General features: G+C 25.6%; 2 protein-coding genes across 2 annotated transcripts in view; both read right to left on the bottom strand.

Annotated features, from left to right (window-relative positions):
* The window catches only part of LOC113389240 (acyl-CoA Delta(11) desaturase-like), a 37386-nt gene extending 33250 nt beyond the window's left edge, over window positions 1–4136 (bottom strand). Inside the window, exon 1 of the mRNA XM_026626299.1 lies at window positions 3980–4136. The gene's annotated coding sequence lies outside the window, so the exon portion shown is untranslated. The remainder of the gene's footprint in view (window positions 1–3979) is intronic.
* A 15547-nt stretch (window positions 4137–19683) lies between these two features.
* On the bottom strand, window positions 19684–23366 carry LOC113389785 (acyl-CoA desaturase 3-like). The gene is made up of 4 exons (XM_026626793.1): window positions 23293–23366; window positions 22476–22661; window positions 19893–20066; window positions 19684–19825 (listed from the first exon to the last, which is right to left on the bottom strand). Exons 1-4 carry the CDS (start codon window positions 23364–23366, stop codon window positions 19684–19686), a joined length of 576 nt encoding a protein of 191 aa, XP_026482578.1.
* Between the last annotated feature and the right edge of the window lie 1631 nt (window positions 23367–24997).

Below are 24997 nucleotides of genomic sequence, written 5' to 3'. Positions count from 1 at the left end.
CATCATTTTAATAAATTAATTTTATTTTAGGATCACCTTTGGACCCATCATACGTTTTTTGCACAAAATTGACCTATGTCAAAGCATTTTGAAGTACAAAACCAGTTTCTGAATGTAAAATTTGTTGTCTTATCACATTTTTACGAAAATTTGCATAAATGTTTATGTAATACTTGTGTTTTGTCTAATATATTGTTCTGAAGCACATGTTACTATGCTAGTACTAGTGCCAAAAATTTACAAATTTTTGGCACAGATTCTGAAGAATATATATATATATATATATATATATATATGTATATATATATTTATATATATATATATATATATATACAAACAATTCTAAAAATTATACCAAGTTTCATATATTCTTTCAGAACAAACTTTTGGTATCAAAAATAAAATAATATTTTTGTTGTTCTAGGTTAATTTTAGATATGTAAATTATAAAATTCCTATATGTATGTGCTTTGTGAGAAAATTTATGTAAGAATTTGCAAAAATTATAAACAATCTTTGTTTAAAAAATTGAGACAATTTCATGTTAAAATTTATGTAAAATTTTGCAAAAATTATAAACAATCTTTGTTTAAAAAATTGAGGCAATTTTACATGTAGTTTAGAATAAATTTTTGGTAAAAACTTCAAATTATAAGAATTAGTTATAATTTATGTCGTTATGAGTTAAATTTTTACTAAAATGACATAATTTATATGTAAATATGTTATTTATAAATAAATTTGTTTAAGGACTTTAATGAGCAAACAGTAATTTAAAAAAATAAGACATATTTTAGACCGATTTAGGAGAAACAATTGGTTAAAACTTAAATTTTAGTAAAATGACATTTTATATTATATATGTAAAATTAAAAAAAAAATCTAGATAAGTTTAGAAGAAAAATTTGTTTGAACAAGTTTGAATTTTATAAAATCAATATAATTTTGACTAAAAATATAAAAAAATTGTAATACTTTTGTTAAAAACATCAAATTTGTTAAAATCTACATCGTTTTAAATATGTTTTAGTAAAGCCATAAAATTTAATTAAATTATTAAATTAATAAAACCATTAAATCTATAATGAGTCCTTTAAGAATAATTTAATGCAAAAATTTTAATAGCAGTAATTTTAAAAATTAAGACAAATCCACGCTTTTATTACAATTTTTTTGATTGTAATAAAATAAAACTTGAATTTTGGTCAAATATTTGGTAAAATTAAAAATGTTATGTTTTAAAAATTGGTACAAATACACATATCGTTTTTGTATAAACTTTTCAGTAAGTACTTCAATTTTTGCTGTATGAGAAATTTTTCAAATTTTAAAGTCAACATACAATTTAGTAATAAATTTGTGAAAAGTATTCAACATTACTCAACAAACTATATTCTTTTAGAATAAATTCTGTTTTAAAAAAGAAGGTAAAATTTCAGTTATTCAAGTTGGTTTTCTATGCATTTTGCGAAACAAGTTCTATAAAAATTTACCAAATTATTAAACAATTCTAAACAATTTGCAAATTTGTTAAAAATTTAAGACAAATCCACTTGCTGTTTAAATTTTTTTCCATAAACACTTCAATTTTAAGAATTAGGTATAATGCAAGCTAAATTTTTAGCAAAATCATATTATTATCACTTTCTATTCTCAAATAATATATTATATTGAATAAATAATAATTTTAAAATTTAAGAGCAATGCAAAAATTCTTTTATTAGAAATTTTGGTTAAAAGATATCAAATTTGATAAATATACGTTTTAGGTATTTTTTTTAGCTAAGTCATACAATTTACATATCAATAATAAGTTCTTTAAGAATAATTTTATGCAAAAATTTTAATTGCAGTAATTTTAAAAATTAAGACAAATCCACGTGTGCTTCTTTGACAATTTTTATGATAAAAACTTGGAAAAATATTTGGTAAAATTATAAAACTCGAAAACCAGTGTATAATTCAAGAAAAAAAATATGCAAAAATGCAACATTAATAAACAGAAATATGTTTTAAAAATTGGTGCAAATACACATATCCTTTTTGGATAAACTTTTAGTAAGTACTTCAATTTTTGCTGTATAAACATTTTGAGAAATTTTTGAAACTTTTGTAATAAATTTGTAAAAAGTATTTATTATTACTCAACAAACTATATTTATATTTGAAATGATCAAAACAAATCAAAATACCCTTCAGGATAAATTGAAGGAGCAATGATTACATTTAATAAAATAAAGTTTTTTGGATAAAATTAAAACAAATTTATAAAATTTAAATTTTGTCATTTCAGAATGAAAATTTATGAATTTTGCACACTTTTTTGAATAATTATGTGCACATATTGTATTTGTATTACTTAGAAAAAATTATGATAATTTGGGATGAACTTTTGGTAAAAATTTAATTTATTGGATTAAATTTTAGATAAGATTGGAAAACTAAAGGATTAATATATCATTTACAAATCCAATTTCTTGACAAGTCTCTAATGTTAATAAATTAATAAAGCTTCGAGAAATAATTATATATCTTATATATAAAATTCTTCTGTAACGGGATATGAAAGGTTAATCCTTCTAAACGATTATTCGGATTCTCATAAATCTTCCTGAAGTTTGTTAAGGGATTTTTCTAGGATTTTTTCATTAATATAAATATAGTTAGATTGTAGAAATAAGTGGAAAAAATTACAAAAAACCGCTTATCATTGTATGCAATTTTGAAGTATATTGAGTTGGTGTAGAGCATTATGATGTTATACAATATTATAGATAATATAATTTTGAACAAATTTGTCGAATATTGCATTCAAATCAGACGCACCGTTTAGAAGTTACAAGACTTTTAATAAATAAATGCACCAGTACGATGGATCAAATTAAGGGTCAAAACGTTTCGCGTCAAATATGTCGTATGGGGTATCATTTAAAAGGTCTCGATAGAATATATTCAAATCTAAAATTGACTGACATGATAAAACAATAGGGTTCCGTATAATACATATTTTTTCATACTGACTATTAAATTTTTATTTTAATTAAGATTTTACAGTATACCGAGTTGCTTTAGAGTTTGACTATCTTACACAATAATGTAGATAATTTAATTTTGAACAAATTTGTCGAATATTGCATTCAAATCAGACTTATCGTTTGAAAGTTACAAGACATTGTTTGAACAAATTTACAGTCTGATGGATGTAATGAGATGTCAAAACGTTTTGCGTCAAATATGTCGTATGGGGTACCATTTAAAAGGTCTCGATAGAATATATTCAAATCTAAAATTGATTGACATAAAACAATAAGGTTCCGTATGATACATATTTTTTCATACTGGCTATTAAATTTTTATTTTAATCAAGATTTTACATTATATCGACAATATAATAGATAATTTAATTTTTGTAATAAAAGTAATAAATAAATAAATATATATACATATAAATATATATTTATATATATTTATATATATTTATATAAATATATATATATATATATATATATATATATATTTAATAATTCAAACTGACAGGAGGGTTGATAGGAGTGAAGTTTGACACATGTCAGAAAGAGAACTGTCAAATTATTTTTTGACATAATAATAAAAGTAATAAATAAATAAATAAATATATATACATATATACATATATATATATATACATATTTATATATATTTATATAAATATTTTAATTATTTTTTTTAATAATTTAGGCAAACGTCAAACTGACAGGAGTGAAGTTTGACACATGTCAGAGAGAAAACTGTCAAATTAATTTTTGACATAATTAATAATAAAAGTAATAAATAAATAAATATATATATATACATATATATACACATTTATATATATATATATATATATATATATTATTCTTTTTATTATTTTCTCTCTACTAATCAAAATGCCGGCCGGCTTAGCAACACGTACACAGCTTCAATTTCTCCCGAATAAAAACACAATTAAAATACTAACCTTTACAATTCTGGTTCAACAAACACTTTAAATCTTCACTCCACACTTTAATAAACAATTTACTAAACACTTTTCTTTTAATATTACATTTGTTTCACTAAATTTCTCTAAAAATGCCACAGAACGACGAGGACCTTTCTCTTCTGACACTGAATTAGAACTGAACCCGGTCGCGCCACTGCACAGTTACTTAACCGTTCGGAAAAGAAGGGGATAGAAGATACAGTTTTGGGTGAGAGGAAACGAGACGGAGATATGAATTTTGCACAGTTACTTAGGTGCAAGGATGAGAAAGGGATGGGAGATAGGGATTTTGGGTGAGTGCGAAAGAGAGGTGAGTATGATAAAATTATTTATTAATTATTAAGATATCGTGTTATGGTTCAAAGTTTAGTCTGTTATTATTTTGCATGGTTACACGAGATATTTGTTTATTGTATCTCTTGTAACTTTTAAACTAAACGTCCGATTTTAATGATTTATTAAGAAAATTTGTTCAAAATGGAATTGTTTATAATTCTTTCTAAGGATATAAGGACCTACAGCAACTCGGTATACTTTAAAATCGCTTTTGAAAACCGAGCATTTCTTTGAGGCTGACTTATAGTGCCTTTGTTTTTTGTATCTCTTGTAACTTTTAAACCAAACGTCCGATTTTAATAACTTATTAAGAAAGTTTGTTCAAAATTAAGTTGTCTAGAATTCTTTCTCATACTATAAGACCCTACAGCAACTCGGTATACTCTAAAATTGTTTTTGAAAACGGATCATTTTTTGTGTTTGTCTTATAGTGCGTTTAACTGTTATCTCATGTAATTCTCAAACCAAATGTCTGATTTGTATGATGTATTAATGAAATTTGTTCAAAATTAAATTGTTTATAATTCTTTCTAAGGTTATAAGGACTTACAGCAACTCGGTATACTTTAAAATCGCTTTTGAAAACAGAGCATTTTTTTGAGGTCGACTCACAGTGCATGTGTTTATTATATCTCTTGTAACTTTTAAACTAACTGTTAAATTTAAATAATGTGTTAGTAAAATATGTACAAAACTAAATTCTCTATATGTCTTTCTAATGTTACAAAAACTTCCAGTAACTTGCTATAATTAAAAAAGTTAAGTAAAATCCTAATGCAACCAAAAAATTTAGATAAAATGTTAAATTTTGCATTTCCACTTTAGAAGCTTCTAAAACGCCTTTTTGTTTAGAACCCTCAGTGTCCTTATTTTTCTTGTAAAAACACATCTTTTCCTAATCCAAAAATATTTTTGTCATATTTTGTCAACCCAAGTACGTCTCATAATAAAATTGTCAATGAACAAATGCTCTTGATGCTAATTAATACAAATCGGTTTTGTGCTCCAACTTTAAGGCTATCTAAAAGGTTTTAAAACAAAGAACCTTTAGTGTCCTTATTTTTCCTGCAAATATACATCTTTTTCTTATCCAAAAATATTTTTTTACATATTTTTTTGGCCCATGCATGTCCCGTAATAAAATTTTCGAGTATCAAAAGACTATGGACCCAAAAAACATAAAAAATGCTGCTCGACTTTAAGGTCCTTTAGACACTCTATTTGAGCAAAGTCTTCAGTATTCTAATATTTTCTCAAAATATACATCTAATCTTTATCCAAAAATATTTTTTACATATTTTTTTGACCCATGCATGTCCCATAATAAAGTTCTCAAGAATAAAAAAAATCATTGCCCCATCGACTTCAAAGTGCTTTAGATCCTTTATTTGAGCAAAGTCTTTAGAATTCTAATTTTTTCTCAAAATATACATATATTCTCTGCTCAAACATATTTTTTTTTAAATTTTGTTGACCCAAATACGTCCCATAATCAAATTCTCAAAAGTCAAAAGACCATGGACCTAAAAAACTTAAAAAATGCTGCTCGACTTTAAGGTCCTTTAAACCCTTCATTTGAGCAAAGTCTTCAGTATTCTAATTTTTTCTCAAAATATACATCTGTTTTTTAGCCAAAAATATTTTTTCCAAAATTTTTTTGATCCATGCACGTCCCATAATGAAATTCTGGAGTATCAAAAGACCATGGATGCCAAAAAACTTTAAGGTCCTTTAGACCCTTTATTTGAGCTTAGTCTTCGGTATTCTAATTTTTTCTCAAAATATACATATATTCTCTACCTAAAAATATTTTTTCTGAATTTTGTTGTCCTAAGTACCTCACATAATAAAATTCTCAAAACACAAAATACAAAAATACTGTCTCTTTTGGCGCATCAACTTTGAGGCTCTCTAGACCCATTTTTTGGGCAAAACTTTAAGTGCCCATAATTTTGCTACAGACATACATGATTTTCTTATCCAAAAATATTTTTTACATATTTTTTTGACCCAAGTACGTCCCATAATAAAATTCTCAAGAATCAAAAGACCATGGACCCAAAAAACATAAAAAATGCTGCTCGACTTCAAGGTACTTTAGACCCTTTATTTGGGCAAATCTATTATTAACTTCCCGTAGGGTAAGTTATTGTAATGGGCCGAAATCGGAATTGAAAATTTTACATTTCTCGACGTTTTGAAGGTTTCTGAACATTTTGGCATACTTCAGAAAAATGGATGTGTGTGTGTGTGTGTGTGTGTGTGTGTGTGTGTATGTATGTATGGATACAAATTTTTCGCCCACGTTTTCGGGCCGTACGGATCAACCGATTTGAATGGTTTAAAAACATTCGATTCCTATTAATAAGGAGAAGAGCTGATTAGTTTTTGGCAAAGGCAGGTCCAGCAGTTACGGAGATAAGGAGCAAAGAGTGCAGAAAAATAAATCGAGTTTTTGAGAGAACGGAGCATCCGATTTGAATGATTTAAAAAACATTCAATTAGTAATGATTGGGAAAAGGGTTATCAGTTTTTCGCAAAGGCAGGCCCAGCCATTTCGGAGATACAGAGCTAAATGTACAAAAAATGGCAGTTTTTGAGAGAACTAAGCGTCCGATTCAATTGATTCAAAGAACTTTCTGCTTGTCTTAACAAAATAATTGATTTTGGAAAAAAAAAATTTGTACCTTTTTTTTTTTTTTTTTTTTTTTTAATTTTTGTATATCGAAAATAATTCAGATTTTATTTTTATTTCTGACTATAGTTTTAATATACTTTAAACAAATAAATTCAACTCTGCAATTCAGTTTATATAATTCTTATAAATATTAGACAATGTTACAAATATTTATAATAATCTATTGAAAACATGCAAATTCCTCAAACATTTCGTTACGGTACGGGAAGTTCCAGCAATTTGCCTTAAGGCACGATGCCACCCACCCCACTAGTTTATTGTAACTTTTAAACCAAACGTCCAATTGTGATCATTTATGAGAAAAATTTGTACAAAATTGAATAATCTATCTTACTATCTAATATCATAAAGTTCTACAATAACTCAGGACTTTAAGAAGTCCATTGAATACGCTACAATTGATTTTATAATCAGTGCGCTAAAAACAAACATTCCTTTTTTAAATCTCTAATAACTTTTATAAAAATTAATTTATTTAAATAAAACATTCGGCAAATTTGTACAAAATTCAATAGTCTACAAAATTGTCTAATATCATAAAACCCTACAGCAACTCGGTATACATCAAAATAGCATTTGAAAACAACATTGTTCATATTAACAAATATTTCATCATTCTTGTTTATCCTTTACAAGTCCAATAATTTCACTATCAAAATAGGCACGAAACTTTACAAAATTTTTACCACCTATTCTCTAAAGTGTGAAGAATTAGACTATTTAAAAATTTACCATCTTACCATCAATTTCTCCTACTTTTTTCGCAAAATTTTGGAAAAAAATTCTGAATTTTTCGACGCATTTGTTAGGTCATCACCGGTCGATGTGAGAAGACCACGTGTTATTGTGGCGCGATGTAGAAGACGGATTGCCATTGGTCCACGGCGCGGATTGTATTTTTTTTGGGAATTAATTACAGGGACGTACTTGGGTTGAAAAAATTTGGAAAAAATATTTTTCGACTAAGAAAAGATGTATTTTTGTGGGAAAAATGAGGACAGTAAAGGTTTTGATTAAATAAAGTGTCTGGAGAGCCCCAAAGTTGGTGCGTAAAATCTAACTTTCTAGTTTATGCCTTTTGGGTCTATGACCCTTTGTTTTTTGGGAATTTTTTATGGGACGTACTTGGGTCGAAAAATATGGAAAAAATATTTTTGGACTAAGAAAAGATGTATTTTTGTAGGAAAATAAGGACGTTGAAGGTTTTGAATAAATGAAGTGTCTGGAGAGCCCTAAATTGATGCGCAAAATCTAACTTTCTAGTTTAAGCCTTTTGGATCTGTGAGCGTTTGTTGTTTGGGAATTTTATTACAAGACGTACTTGTGTCGAAAAAATTTTGGAAAAAAGATTTTTGCAATAAAAAGATGCATATTTGTAGGAAAAATAAAATCACTAAGGGTTTTGTGTGCAAAGGTGACAGACAGCTCTAAAGTTGGTGCGCAAATTTAACTTTTTCAGTTTAAGCCTTTTGGGTCTATGAGCATTTCATTTTTGAGAATTTTATTATGGGACGTACTCGGGTCCAAAAAATTTGGAAAAATATTTTTGGACTAAAAACGATTGTCGTTTTCAGAATAATTTTTTCAAAATAAAATCACTAAGATTTTTGTGTGCAAAAAGGTGTTAGACAGGTCTAATATAGCGCAAAATCTAACTTTTTAGTATTAAAATAATTTTATTAAATCTATTTTCACTGTACTATACATTAATTTATACGTTAATTATATTTTAATTTATTTGTCTAGAATAATATAAACAAAACATTATGAGAAAGTTATTGAATAATAATGCGCAATTTGAAATGCAATCGTAAAATTCAATTATTCAATAATAATTAATGCACTATTTTGCATTTTTATGTTTTAAAAATGCATATAAAGTATATATATATAATATATATATATATATATATTAATATATAAATTATACGAATTAATAATAAGTTTTATATAAATATTATATTATTTTTTATTTATTTTTGGTGCTTTGCCTGTAAAATTATTATTTCTTATTTCTACCAACAAATTAGAGATAATTAACTATTTTCAGTAAGTAGAATTAAAATGATATATTTAAGTATAAAATATCAAAATTTCATGATTGCAATACAAACGGTGCGGGTTATAAAAATTATTGAAATTACTGAATTTTATTAGACCAATTATGTTACTGTACTCTACTTGGTGCATATGTTCTTTGTTTATAAATTATGAATATCTCATTTAACTATCAAAATTCCGCAAAATTTATATTTTTATAAATTTCTAGATATATTCAAGTATAATTTTAATTTTATTATAAGTACAAACGGTGCGGCACAGAAAAAATAATTCTTAAGTCCTTACTTCTCCTGATTGATCTATGCACTTTTTGATACCAATACAAATACCTTTTCCTACAAAAAGTATTTTCCAAATTTTATCAGTGGCATCAAGTAGACATATTAAAGTATAAATCACCAAAAATTTAAATTTCCTACCACCAACGATGCAATTTAAAAATAAATCTTTCCAAGAAATGATCTCATATAAATCACGCTATCGTCTCTATTAATTCTCCCACATTGTTTTCATATAAATTGGTCGAATTGCTCTTGAATAGTATTAAAATCGTTGTCGGCGGTTTTATATGGATTTATATAACATAATTTACGTCTTTACATCGAAAAATAAATGCACAATGTTAAGAGAATCATATGACATTGTAAAACACATACAAAAGCACTTTGTTCGAGTATTCAATGTCAAGATCACGGCCGGAGTAATTGACTTGTGGGTGCAAAGTTTCAGTTTTTGTTGAAAATCTTGAAATAATAAAAAATGATAAAGTTGCAAAGGGCAGATGTTGGTTATAGAACTGTGTAAATTTTTTGCTATATACTTTTATTCTAGTTGTTATAATTAAGGTTGTAGCGAGGTTTGAAATTGGCTTGAAGTTGCCCAGATCGGGGTTTATCAAAATCTTGGAAAATACTATTTTATGATCAAGTTGCTAAGAATAAGATATTGCTTATGAAATTATCTAAAATTTATGCTAAGACACTATCTAAGTAAATATTGTATTTAGGTTTGTAGTAGAACTTAAAATATTGAACTTTACACCATCATACCAAAATTTAAGCAATAAAATCTTTTACCATCATTAATTTTTATCTCGGATCGGAAATTTTTAATCCCCGATCGCAAAAAAATTAACACTTCAATAAATTTCAAACAAATATTTATTTATGATATATTTTATGATAGAGACGAGACCTGGTGATCTTTGACACCAGCTTTTGGACTTTGAAATTATTGCACACGACCAAGAATCGTGAAAATACACCTATTATAAATGTTTTTAATCTAATCTTATTTGAAATGAGCAATATTTAATAATAATTATGAGAGGATGATAATAATAATCATATCTTGCGAGATTCAGACACAGGGATAAAGAACTTTGGTAGAAAAACGACTAATTCAAAATTTTATAACGACAAGATTGTATAATTTTTTAAAATACTAACGTTTGTACTAGAATGTTGAAAGTTTTTTAGAAATACTTTGATATATATTTAAATCTTACACAATAAAATTTGCTAGTTTTAAATTGGTTTGTGAGATATTTACGATAATATGAACAAAGTATATGCACCTTTGTACTATGATTTTTGTTTCGCTTGGTGCATGTACTATGTTAATAAAATTGTAAATATCTCATTTTACAAACAAAATTTGTGTAATTTTATATTTTTGTAAAATTCTAGATATATCAAGTATTGTTTAGCAAAATTTCAAAATCGTGAAGCAAACGGTGTTATTTTAATCAAACTTGCAAACTGAAATTTACAAATTTATTGTGTCACTGATTTTTCAATCCAATATTAGTGTTGTGTCGTCATCGAAAATATTTCAATCGTTTCGATTTCATCGATTGCAAATTAATAATAATTATCGACAATTTCATTATAGACAATTTAGTAATAAACTACTTTTGAAATATTTCACTGTTTTTGATGTGAATATGCAATAAAACTTTCATATTCGTTTACTCACAAACAAATGGTAATAGATTGATATATGTATATATATTAAACTAATAAAATTGTTATATATTAGTAAAACCATTTTTATTTTAGTTTTATTATATTTTGATACAAAACATATTTTTTTTGGAAAATAGATGCAATGGTGAACGCGTTCAGGCCAAATTTCATTTTGAATAAAAAAACTTGAAAAATAATCATTTTACGTAAAAACTTCTCAAGATAAAATATAGTCCATAAAAGTCTCTACGATTTTGCTAAAACAATTTATTGTATATTTTATAATTCAGGCTGTAGCAAAATTGCAATATGATACTAACGAAATATTGCCTCTCGGCCGCGCCACAAAGTTTCACGTTTAAAACAAAAAAAAAACTAGAAAAATATTCATTTTTCAAAAAAACTTTCCAAAGAACAAATTAAACTATATAAAATTATCAATAATTTTTGCTAAAACACTTCATATGTATATATTATATTTTTAGCTCAGTTTCATAATTTTGTACTTTGATCCAATGTTTCATATTTTCTTCGACTTTGAACTTGTTTCAGACAGAAATCAGCAAATTTGTTCGATTTTATTCTGTTTCTGATAAAATTTATTTATTTATCGTAAATTTGAGGTCATAAGCGTGCCTTTTTGGGGTCAAATTTGTCAGATATTAATATCTAAGTCTCTGGGAATTTATTGTTTAGAAGAAAAGTTTGCCTGAATTTGCAAAATTTGGAAACAGAGGTTGAAAATGGGAGATCGATTTAAATAAAAATTTTTTTCTAGAGCGCACTGTTTGTAGTACAATATTGAAATTTTGGTGAAACATAATTAAATATGTCTGAAATGATATAAAAATATAAATTTTGCAAATTTTTTTTTGTAAAATGAGATATTTGCAATTTGCCAGTACACATGCACTAACCAGAGTACACTTACAAAATTTGCATATACCCTTATCAATTTCAATAATTCTCTAAATCGCACCGTTTGTATTACAGAGTTGAAATTTTGATTTTTATATTTCAATGTGATTTACTAAAATTAGTTAAATTATATTTGTAAAAAAATATTCATATTAATTTATTCCACTTGAAAATTAATAATTCCATCTAGTCATATATTATGTATATTAATTATTTATGATATCGTTGAATGATTTTGCAAATAAATGCAACCTTTGCATAAATCAAAGGTCGAAAGTTATGAGAAATGAATCGATATTTAATTAATCATTATATTGTTTTTTATATATATGTGTAACTTTCAACCGTTTGTCTGAAATATATAAAATATTGGCAAATTTGTTTAAAATTAAATTATCTAAAATATTGTCTAATATCATAAACCCTACAGCAACTCGGTATACTCATAAAACCTAATCAAAGCTCGATATCGATCAAGAAATAATTTCAAAATGTAAACAAGTCATAGTTTTTGAAATTATTTGAAATGTAAATGTCATAGTTTGATAACAACAACTTGTATAGTATATATATATATATATTATACAATATATATATAGTATTTCATTACTTGTTTTTTTTTTTCTAATAATTGCATAATGTTGCATCAGATGTGTTTTCGTTTCAGAAGATTGTGAATCACTTTCATTCAATTTTATTAACTTGTTCGAATTTATTACTTGTCAAGGTCTTTTAGACCCCCAGGATATAAATCGACTCAAATAAATATCACAAACATAATTTTGTAATATTTAAATAAAATATTTAAAAGACGTCTGGTCTGTAGAGCTCTTTGAAAAAACGTTTTTATACAAAAATTCCTTGAGGAGTTATATCAATATGAGTCTGATATTAGTGCGGGCGCTATTTTCATAAAATAATTTTTTACTCCAAAACCGAGTTAAATTTTGGAAATTTTTAAATGCCATTTTATTACTTATATGTTAAAGATTATTTGAGTAAAATTTTATTTCTTAAGTATAAACAGTGCGGTCTGAAGAGCTCTTTGAAAATACGTTTTTATACAAAATTTCCTTGAGAAGTTATTTCAATACATAAGTCTCATATTAGTGCGGGGCGCACATTTTCATAAAAAAAATTTTACTCCAAAACCGAGGTAAATTTGGGAATTTTTAAATGCCAATTCTTTGTGTATATGTTAAAGAATATTTGACTAAAATTTCATTTTTTAACTATAAACGGTGTAGTCTGAAGAGCTCTTTGAAAATAATTTTTTACTCCAAACCGAGCTAAATTTTGGAAATTTTTAAATGCCATTTTATTACTTATATGTTAAAGATTTTCTGATTAAATTTTATTTCTTAACTATAAACGGTGTGGTCTGTAGAGCTCTTTGAAAATACGTTTTTATACAAAAATTCTTTGAGGAGTAAAATAGACGTCAGAAGTAAGCTCTTCAAAAAGTCGGACAAACAAATATTTTTTAAATTATATTAAAATTTACTCCGAATTTATGCTAAATTTTTAAACTTTTTGTTCTATGCATTTTTATCAATACACCAAAGTATTCATTAAAAATATTTTTAAAAATATTTTTAATTATTACTATTGTAGTCTGAGGAGCTCATTGAAAATGCAAATAAAAAAGTACAAATTATTCTTACGCACAAATGTTTATTTTAATTTATTTTATGTAAAATTTCAGAAACAATTTCGAACAACATATTTAGATTTATACTTTAGAGAATAGATTTACCAAATTTTAGTATTCCAATAAATTTAGTATTGTCTGAGGAGCTCATTGAAATTGCAAATTTGAAATAATGAATTATTCTGAAGGACAAAGTTGATTAATTTAACAATTAGTCGAAATTTATGTTAAATTTAAAAGAGTTATAAGTGAATTTTATATTAGTCATAGTATATTTTAAGCAAATTTTATTTAACATTACTGAATAGCCTGAAGAGCTCATTAAAATGCGTTTCGAGAGTCATATATACATATATGGGGTGCAAATTTTTGCAAAATATTTAATGCTTATAAATAAAGTAAATTTTTGGAAATGTTGGTATGTGTTATTATTGTATATGTATTAAAGTATTTTTGTATGAAATTTTATAATTCAAATATAACTGGTGTGGTCTGAAGAGCTCTCTGAAATAACACCTGACTTTAAAATTAATTTTTGCATATTCGAAAAGCTCGTAAGACCGCACCGTTTATACTTAAGAAATAAAATTTTACTCAAATAATCTTTAACATATAAATAATAAAATGACATTTAAAATTTTCCAAAATTTAGCTCGATTTTGGAGTAAAAAATTATTTTATAAAAATGTGAACCCGCACTAATATGAGACTCATGCAGTGAAATAACTTCTTTAAGCAATTTTTGTATAAAGAAGTATTTTCAAAAAGCTCTTCAGACTGCACTGTTTATAGTTAAGAAATGAAATTTTACTTAAATATTCTTTAACATATAAATAATAAAATGGCATTTAAATTTTTCTAAAATTTTAATCGGTTTTGGAGTAAAAAAAATATTTTATGCAAATGTGCTCCCGCACTAATATGAGACTTTTGTATTGAAATAATTCCTCAAGAAATTTTTGTATAAAAAAGTGATTTCAAAGAGCTCTACAGACCGCACTATTCATAGTTAAGAAATAAAATTTTAGTCATATAATCTTGAACATATATATAATAAAATAGCATTTAAAATTTTCCAAAGTTTTACTCGGTTTTGGAGTAAAAAAATATTTTATGCAAATGTGCTCCCGCACTAATATGAGACTTATGCAGTGAAGAACTTCTTAAAGCAATTTTTGTATAAAAGCGTATTTTCAAAGAGCTCTTCAGACCGCACTGTTTATAGTTAAGAAATTAAATTTTACTCAAATATTCTTTGAGATATAAATAATAAAATGGCATTTAAAATTTTCCAAAATTTTACTCGGTTTTGGAGTAAAAAAATATTTTATCAAAAAGTGCACCCGCACTAATATGAGCCTTATGTATTGAAATAACTTCTCAAGTAATTTTAATATAAAAACGTATTTTCAAAGAGCTCTTCAGACCGCACTGTTTATAGTTAAGAAATAAAATTTTACTCAAATATTCTTTGAGATATAAATAATAAAATGGCATTTAAAATTTTCCAAAATTTTACTCGGTTTTGAAGTAAAAAACTATTTTTTGATAATGAGCTCCCGCACTAATATGAGACTTATGCAGTGAAGAACTTCTTAAAGCAATTTTTGTATAAAAGCGTATTTTCAAAGAGCTCTACAGACCGCACCGTTTATAGTTAAGAAATAAAATTTTACTCAAATAATCTTTAACATATAAATAATAAAATGGCATTTAAAAATTTCCAAAATTTTACTCGGTTTTGAAGTAAAAAAATATTTTATCAAAAAGTGCACCCGCACTAATATGAGCCTTATGTATTGAAATAACTTCTCAAGGAATTTTAATATAAAAACGTATTTTCAAAGAGCTCTTCAGACCGCACTGTTTATAGTTAAGAAATTAAATTTTACTCAAATATTCTTTGAGATATAAATAATAAAATGGCATTTAAAATTTTCCAAAATTTTACTCGGTTTTGAAGTAAAAAAATATTTTATCAAAAAGTGCACCCGCACTAATATGAGCCTTATGTATTGAAATAACTTCTCAAGGAATTTTAATATAAAAACGTATTTTCAAAGAGCTCTACAGACCACACCGTTTATACTTAAGAAATAAAATTTTAGTCAAATAATCTTTAATATATAAATAATAAAATGGCATTTAAAAATTTCCAAAGTTCTCCTCGGTTTTGGAGTAAAAAAATATTTTATGCAAATGTGCTCCCGCACTAATATGAGACTTGGCTGGAAATGACTCCATAAGCAATTTTTGTATACAAAAGTATTTTCAAAGAGCTCTACAGATCGTACTGTTTATATTTAAAAAATAAAATTTTACTCAAATAATTTTTAACATATAAATCATAAAATGGCATTTAAAAATTTCCAAAATTATACTCAATTTTCGAGTAAAAAATAATTTTAGCACAAACTAACATTGACTCTCAATATTTCCTTTTTACGCAGCAAAAATTCAATTTATTTTATATTATTTATAAAATATGCAATAACCATTTTATTTTTATTAAATTTAATCATAATGGTCAATTTGTATTTCATAAAATGTGCAAAATTATTTATGATTGCATACGATTTCTATGAAATTATACATTGTTATTTGTGACAAACATGCAACCTGAATTGTAATGGATTTATATATATATATATATATATATATATATATATATAATAAATTATATTTTCAATTCAGAAATATTTGTTTATAATTATATAAACAATTTTAATTGCATCGAAAGTTTGCGTCATACAATTGTAATATATGTATGAAATCAATTTTAGTTTTGGTGATATAACTTTTAAAAAAATTAAGATAGAAAAATATTGTTTAAGGAAAGTTGATTGAAGATAAAATTTTCTTTAAATTTATATATATATATATAAATTTTATAACAATTTTTGTTTTAATTTTATGGATGATGAAACACGGAGTAAATAAGGTTGTAAAAATGTATGGAAAAACTTGTACGCTTTTTTAGTTTTATTAAGGTAATTTTTTTATATATCAAAATTAGATAAATATTATTGAAGAAGCATTTATTGATGGTAAAATTACCTTTAAATTGACATCAATAATTTTTTTTATAAAAATCTCAGTTATAAAAAAAATAATAAGAATTGTATATGTTGTTCTTGCTCTTGCATTCAAAATAGACAAATATTATTTTAAGAAGCTTTGTATATTAAATAGGTATAATTAAAAATTTTCTAAAAACTCAAAATTAATTTTTAAAAATAGTTTTACCAAAAATAGAAACACCTTTCACCATTTAAAAAAAAAATAAAAAAACAAAATTATAAAGAATAGTCCCAAAGAAAAAAAATCAAAGATAGGCAACTAGAAAAGAAATATAAACAAAAATAAGATATAGAATTTATTTACAAGATATTCATATAAATATATAACTTATAAGACTACAAACCACAGAATATTAAAAATACAACAATAATATATTATAAAATCATTAATTTATATAACCAAAAAAATAGTTTCATTCTTAGCAAGAATTTGTCAAAAATTCCAATTGACATAATATATATGTATATATAATAATAATAAATATAATACATTTTATTTTGTATATACTATTAAAAATAATTATAAAAAATAACAACATGCCATAATAAAATTTTTAGTAGAGTGTCCACAACCAATGAAAAATAGTAAAAATAGAATAAAATAGAATAGAAATAGAAAAAAATAGTAAAAATTAGTAAATATAGTTCAGAAGATTTAAAAGAAAAATATAGAATAATTTTTGAAAAAATGAATCTATAGTTCAAAAATTTTATTTATTAAATTTGATTTGTTTTTGTCGATTTAAGTTTCATGCAGTAATTTTTAGGAGCATAAAGTTTGAGAAGATTTTTTGCAAAATTTATTAGAGTTACATAAAAATGTTATATGACCAAATCATCAAAAATTTTATAGGTAATAAATGTTTTAAATAAAACTTTCTTGTAATTTTGCTAATTAACGAGATTTTGAACAAAAACTGATTACCTTGCGATTGAGGTTATAAGATTTTTTTATATTTAGTTTATAATTTTTTAGCCAAGTTTTAGGCAAAAACCATCACAGTTACATAATTATATAATTATATATATTACATATGTAATATGAAAATTTTATGAGAAATTTAATGAATAATAAATGCTTCAAATAAAACTTTGTTCTAAATTCACAAGTTTTTAAGATTTTGTCCCTTGACTCTTGCAAGACTTTCAGATTGTTCTATACAATAGTTTGTAACTTTTGAAACAAAATTTTAGCAAAAATTGTTAAAGTTACAAAGATATGTTGTATGAAAAATTTGTGCAGAATTTAATGTGGAAAAGGTGTTTAGAATACAACTTTGTTGTAAGTTCAATAATTAACGAGATTTTTAACAAAAACTGATTACCTTGCAATTAAAGTGATAAGAAATCAGGGAAAACTTTCATAATATTTTAGGCAAAAACCATCAAAGTTACATAGTTATGTAATATGAAAATTTTGTGAGAAATTTAATGAATAATAAATGCTTCAAGTAAAACTTTGTTCTAAATTTACTAGTTTTCAAGATTTTGACCCTTGACTCTTGCAAGATTTTCAGATTGTTCTATACAATAGTTTGTAACTTTTGAAACAATTTTTTGCAAAAATTGTTAAAGTTACAAAAATATGTTGTATGAAAAATTTGTGCAGAATTGAATGTGGAATAAGTGTTTAGAATACAACTTTGTTGTAAGTTCAATAATTAACGAGATTTTTAACAAAAACTGATTACCTTGCAATTAAAGTGATAAGAAATCAGGGAAAACTTTCATAATATTTTAGACAAAATTTTAGGCAAAAACCATAAAAGTTACATAATTATGTAATATGAAAATTTTGTGAGAAACTTAATGAATAATAAATTAAATATAAAATTCACAAGTTTTTAAGATTTTGTCCCTTGGCTCTTGCAAGACTTTCAGATTGTTCTATACAATAGTATGTAACATTTGAAACAAATTTTTGCAAAAATTGTTAAAGTTACAAAAATATGTTGTATGAAAAATTTATGCAGAATTGAATGTGGAAAAGGTGTCCTGAATACAAGTTTGATGTAGATTCAATCATTTGTGTAATTTTATAAACAAAAGCCGTTTGTGGGTACCTTTAAAGTTTCAGCCAAGTTTTAGCAAAAAATTAAATTCCCAAATTCAGCCGTTTAAAATTTCCAAAAATGGTGCAAGACATTTTTATGTAAAATTTAATCAGCTATAAATATCCCAAGTATAATATTTAGCTAAATCCTACAGGTTTCTGAATTTTGCCCATCACGGTATTGCTCCAAAATTCCAAACCACATTTTTGCAAACGTAAATTTCAAATGAATGTTTCTACAAAACTATCAACTGTAGACAAATATTTTATATGGCAAATTTGTTGCAAATTGAAGCACCAACAAAAAAGTCTAAGACATCAATTAGATAGAACCTTTAGTTTTCAAGATTTTCTCGCAAAAAAACGTGTAATAGACACTCGCCTACTGCATCTTGATACTGCTCCAAAATTCCAAAGCACAATTTCTCAAACGTAAATTTCAAATTAATTGTTCTACAAAACTATCAACTGTAGACAAATATTATATATGACAAATTTGTTGCAAATTTAGTCACCAATAAAAAAGTCTTAGACATGAATTAGATACAATCAATAGTTTTTAAGATTTTCTCAAAATACGTGTAATAGACACTTGCCTAAAATCCCTAACTCTACTTCTATACTAATTTATACCTAGTGCTGCTTCTCATCGACCACCAGCTCCAAAAATTCAAAGTCGTTTCATTCAAAACTCTTATATCGGAGTGTATAAAAGTGTTCCCTGGGAAATGTTGTAAATTCTATCTAGTTTTACCCTGTCTAACTAAAAAGGGGTGGTTCCATATGAAATTTTTGAGTTATTTGACAAAAACCAAAAAAAATGTCCCGATTTTCCTAGATTTATTGCGTAATGGACACTCGCCTAAAATCCCTAAATAAGTAAATATCAATAACTCTATTCTATCCTAATTTATACCTAATGCTGCCTCTCATCGTCCACCAGCTCCCTTATTTTTTGTTCCTGAGGTGGAGGAACTTCTTTGTGTCCCCAAGTCGAATGTGAACCATCCCCATGTTTGATGGCAACGTTTTTGACCAATTCTTTAGAGGGTTGTTTCCTAAAAAAAAAAACAAAAATTTTGGTCAAATCTTCTGGTGTTTTGAGGTATTTTTTTAATTTCTTACATGTCGTAGGCCCAACCAAGTTTGGCAAATACATCTAACCAGACAGTGGTGATGTTGATGGTGTAGGGCATTTCAGCAGCTTTGTAATCCCAAGGGAAAACGTGGTGATAATTGTGCCAACCTTCGCCCATGGCAAAGAAGGACACCAGTTTGTTCTCCACTGGATTAATTCGACTGAAAAATAAAAAAAAAATAGTGAAATGAAGAAAAAAATTCATGTTTTATATATGGGTGTGCATAAAAATGTTGCGTTCTTAGTGAAAGAGTTAAAACAACAAATAGTAAGTACCACAGTTCGATGGCAAATTAAAAGTGTTATATAAGCGAATTTTTGATTTTCCAAAATATCTCAAAGCGTTCTCGAGATATTGCATTTTTAAACATTTCGATTTCGCAGGATCCATAGAGTTTTTTTACAACTTATAAAATTTGCAAATTGTAAAAATACAATTTTGTGAAAACTATTGCAGATATTTTGGTGATTCAAAAAGTAGTTCTAGAAGCATTTTTAATTTGCCATCGAATAGTAATACTCACGATTTTCAATTTTCACTAATTCAACAAGAATATACTTTATGCATAAATAAATATTCAGGATTTGGAGAAATAGTTGACAATGCAAGTCGATACGTATCTTTATAGTTAATTAATACATTTTTAAAGTTATGTTTTCATTACCGACTGTGTTATTTGATGCTTTCTATATGAGTATGCAAATTAATGTTGCACTTTTAGTGAACGAGTTAAAACAGCAAATCGAGATTAACACAGTTCGATGGCAAATTAAAAATGTTATATAATGGACTTTTTGAATTTCTAAAATATCTCAAAGCGTTCTCGAGATATTGCATTTTTAAACATTTCGATTTCGCAGGATCCATATTGATTTTTTACAACTTATAAAATTTGCAAAGTGTAAAAATGCAATTTTGTAAAAATTATTGCAGATATTTTGGTGATTCAAAAAGTTGTTCTAATAACATTTTTAATTTGCCATCGAATAGTAATACCCGAAGTTCGATTTCCAATTTTCACTAATTCAACAAGAATATACTTTATACATAAATAAATCTTCAGGTTTGATAAGATATATCTTATATATCTTTGAAAATTTGAACAAAATAATTTTTGCTTACTTTTACTTTAGTATTTATTATGTATATTTATTTTTGTAGATTTAAAATTATTCATCAAACACGTGTTTGATTTTTTTGCGAATGACGATCTTGAAAAAATCCGGATTTTTCTGCAAAATTTTAAGATAATAATAATCGTAAGATTGCGAACATTTGGCAATAACAAAAAATATAAAAAATAATCTACGAATTATCGTAGTATTAATCAAAAGTTTTTGTTTTTGGCGAATGTAAAAATAAAAAGATTGTAAGAGAAAACTGTAAGTTTAAAATGTCTTGGTGTTAAATATATATATATGTATATATATATATATATATATATATATATATATATATATATATTTTATTTATCTAGTTTATACCTTTGACACCGTCGAGATAAATTAAATGACTTTTTATCCAAAATCTTAATCTGTCGGATAACTTTTATCTAACAAATAAGATAAGTAATATGACGACTTATAAGATAAATCCTTCAATTTAAAGATTGACGCCGCAAAATTAAAAATACATGTGATGAATGAAATTGCACGATTTAGTGAGATAAAATTTGTTTTCATTAACAATGATAATTGTTTGATGCAATTGATAATTGTATATATATACTAGCAAACCCGACGAACTCCGTTTCGCCACCAGATGGTTTCGTGAGAAAGATGAAGAAATTTTCTGTTTGTTTTATATTTGACAAGGAATAATTTGATTTTTTTACACAACAGTGATGAAATTATTTCGATTACAAAAATGAAGTGTTTTTTAGTTGAACTTCTCTAAGTAAATGAAAGTGAATCCGCAAATTATCCGTTTCATTGAAGTGCTCTTTGGTGAACCACATTTTTTGTTTTTTGGGTCTGACGTTAACACAAACAAAGCGGATGGTTTTTCAACTCGTGAACAGGCAACGTATAGCTGCCCATGTGAAAAACAATGATTTTCTAAATAATCTATTTGAAATTTATCCCGCAAATACTAAAGCTATTGGCCTTGCGACTTGTTATTAAGGCGAACTGGAAATTGCGATCGTTTGAAGTCAAACGAAAGATCAGTCGGAATCATTGGTATGTCACAAAATCGCCAGCAATCTTTGATTGGATGATGAAATTCAGTGCGTGTACATCATTATTGTTTGCGGCAAGAATTGCTCGTTGACTTAACCAAGCATAATTCTGATAATTCTCACTAATGTCATTACTCGAATTTTTAATTACGGTGCGTGAAGTTCCAGCAATTTGCATTAAGGCACGATGCCATGCACCACTAATTTTTCTTAGCTATAAACCTTACGGAGCCCGAAACCTTTCCAACGAATTCAAAATTGTCGAAATCGGTTCGTGCGTTCTGGAGTTATATCGTCAGGAAGGAAAATCCGACTTATTTTATATATATGTAGATATATATATATATATATATATATATATATATATATAAAATATTTTTTTCTACTCACTTGTCATATGGTCTATGTCCATACAAATGTGCAAAACTGTTGACAGACCAAGTGAAATTCAGGCTGCAGGCATATCTGATCAGGCACTGAACACAAAACGAAAAGTACCATTCTTCTCCCCAACAATACACAGGAATTACTGTTGGAATTATAAAGCAGAACAGGAACTTCAGCACCCAGAAGTACCTAAAAAATTATAAATGTTGTAAATTTTATCTAGTTTCACCCTGTCTAATTGAAAAGGGGTAGTTCCATATGAAATTTTTGAGTTATTAGACAAAAACCAAAAAATGTCCTAAATTTTCCATATTGATTGCTTAAGAATGAAATATCGCATTCAAAGTCGTTTTATTCAAAACTTTTATATTGGACTGAATATAACTGTTTATATAAAAATGTTGTTAATTTTATCTAGTTTTTGTAGTACTAATAAAAAATACAGTCCCTGATACAATTTGAGATATTTAAAGAAATGTAGAAAAACGTCCCGAATTTTCCCTTGCATTTATCAAAATTTCGATTTCAAAGTTGTTTTAAAAATAATAATATATTTTCGGTTAACTTGTAAAAATTGGAAATCAAGAGTGTTACTATTCGATGGCAAATTAAAAATGTTCCTAAAACAACTTTTTGAATCACCAAAATATCTGCAATAGTTTTTACAAAATTGCATTTTTACACTTTGCGAATTTTTTAAGTTGTAAAAAAAACAATATGGATCCTGCGAATTCGAAATGTTTAAAAATGCAATATCTCGAGAACGCTTTGAGATATTTTAGAAATTCAAAAAGTCGCTTATATAATACTTTCAATTTGCCATCGAACTGTGTTATTTACGATTTGCTGTTTTAACTCTTTCACTAATAATGCAACATTAATATGCATACTCATATAGAAAGCATCAGATAACACAATCGGTAATGAAAAAATAAGAATGAAAAATCGAATTCAAAGTCATTTTAATCAAATATTTTATATCGGAGTGTATAAAAGTGTTTCCTAGGAAATGTTGTAAATTTTATTCTAGTTTATTCTAGTTATTTGACAAAAATCAAAAAAATGTCACATATCAAAGAATATATTAAATAAATAAAATACAAAAAATAAATATTTAAACGAGTAATTAGACCTTGAATGTCGGTATGCATTAGCCTAACAATTGATCAAATTTAATCAAACTTGGTTTCCAAAAATTTTTAAGACCACGCGATTTATACTACATAGCTAAAAATTTAATATGTTACACTTTATTATATGTACTAAATTAGTAAATACAAAATTATACATATTTTGGAGGAAAAATTAAGTAATTAGACCTAAAATTCACAATTTTTATATTTTAAATAAAACTTAAATTTATTTAATTTGCTTCCCAGAGTATAAAAGTGTTCCCTAGGAAATGTTGTAAATTTTATCTAGTTTCACCCTATCTAACTGAAATTCATATGAAATTTTTAATTTATTTGACAAAAACCAGAAAAAATGTCCCGAATTTTTTAATAATTGTGCTAAATAATCAAATATCAAATTCAAAGTCGCTTATTCAAAACTTTTATATCAGACTGTGTAAAAGTGTTATATAGGAAATATTGTAAATTTATCTAGTTTCACCCTATCTAACTGAAAATGTAAAATATTTTAAAAATATGTTTAACTTTTAAATTAATAAACTTATTAATAACTTCAATCGTTACTTACTAAATTAGTAAATTTTTCATAATTTGTAACACCCTGCACTTATACTCAAAATTGATTCTAAAGTTGGATTCTCAAAACAGCAACTTGCCGATAGGTTTTATATACACAAAATATTTTTAAAAATAACTTTAACTTTCAAACTACTAAATTTATTAGTAATTTCAATATTTCCCTAAATTAGTAAATTTTTGGTAATTTTCAAAAATTTTGCACTCATGCAAACAAGTCTCATAATACTACTAGAAATAGTTGCAAAGTTTGGATGCACAAAACAGCAACTTGCCGATAGGTTTTTTATGAACAAAATATTTTTAAAAATTAAAAAAATAGTTATTAAAAATATCTTTAATTTTCAAACTACTAAATTTACTAGTAATTCAATATTTCTTAACTAAATTAGTAAATTTTTGGTAATTTTCAAAAACTTTGCACTCATGCAAACAAGTCTCATGAAACTACTATTAATTAGTTGCAAAGTTTGGATTCTCAAAACAGCAACTTGCCGATAGGTTTTATGTACACAAAATATTTTTAAAAATAACTTTAACTTTCAATTTAAACTACAATAATTACAAACTACAATTTTACTAGTAATTTAAATATTTCTTAACTAAATTAGTAAATTTTTGTTAATTTCCAAAAATTTTGCACTCATGCAAACAAGTCTCATGAAACTACTAGAAATAGTTGCAAAGTTGGATGCACATAACAGCAACTTGCCAGTAGGTTTGTATGAACAAATATTTTTAAAAATATCTTTAACCTTTAAACTAATAAACTTATTAATAATTTCAGTCATTACTTTACTAAATTAGTGAATTTTC

This window comes from Ctenocephalides felis, unplaced genomic scaffold (genome assembly GCF_003426905.1).
Source record: "Ctenocephalides felis isolate EL2017-DRISC unplaced genomic scaffold, ASM342690v1 CF-g0.4_SCAFFOLD_03573, whole genome shotgun sequence".
Lineage (NCBI taxonomy): Eukaryota > Metazoa > Arthropoda > Insecta > Siphonaptera > Pulicidae > Ctenocephalides > Ctenocephalides felis.
This window is presented reverse-complemented; position numbering and strand designations above follow the sequence as displayed.

Coding starts and splice junctions, on each gene's coding strand:
- LOC113389785 (XM_026626793.1), bottom strand. CDS start 23,366: ATGAGTATGCATATTAATGTTGCATTATTAGTGAAAGAGTTAAAACAG. Junction 20,067..22,475: donor GGACATAGACCATATGACAA/GTGAGTAGAAAA, acceptor TTTATTTTTCAG/TCGAATTAATCCAGTGGAGA. Junction 19,826..19,892: donor CTTGGTTGGGCCTACGACAT/GTAAGAAATTAA, acceptor TTTTTTTTTTAG/GAAACAACCCTCTAAAGAAT.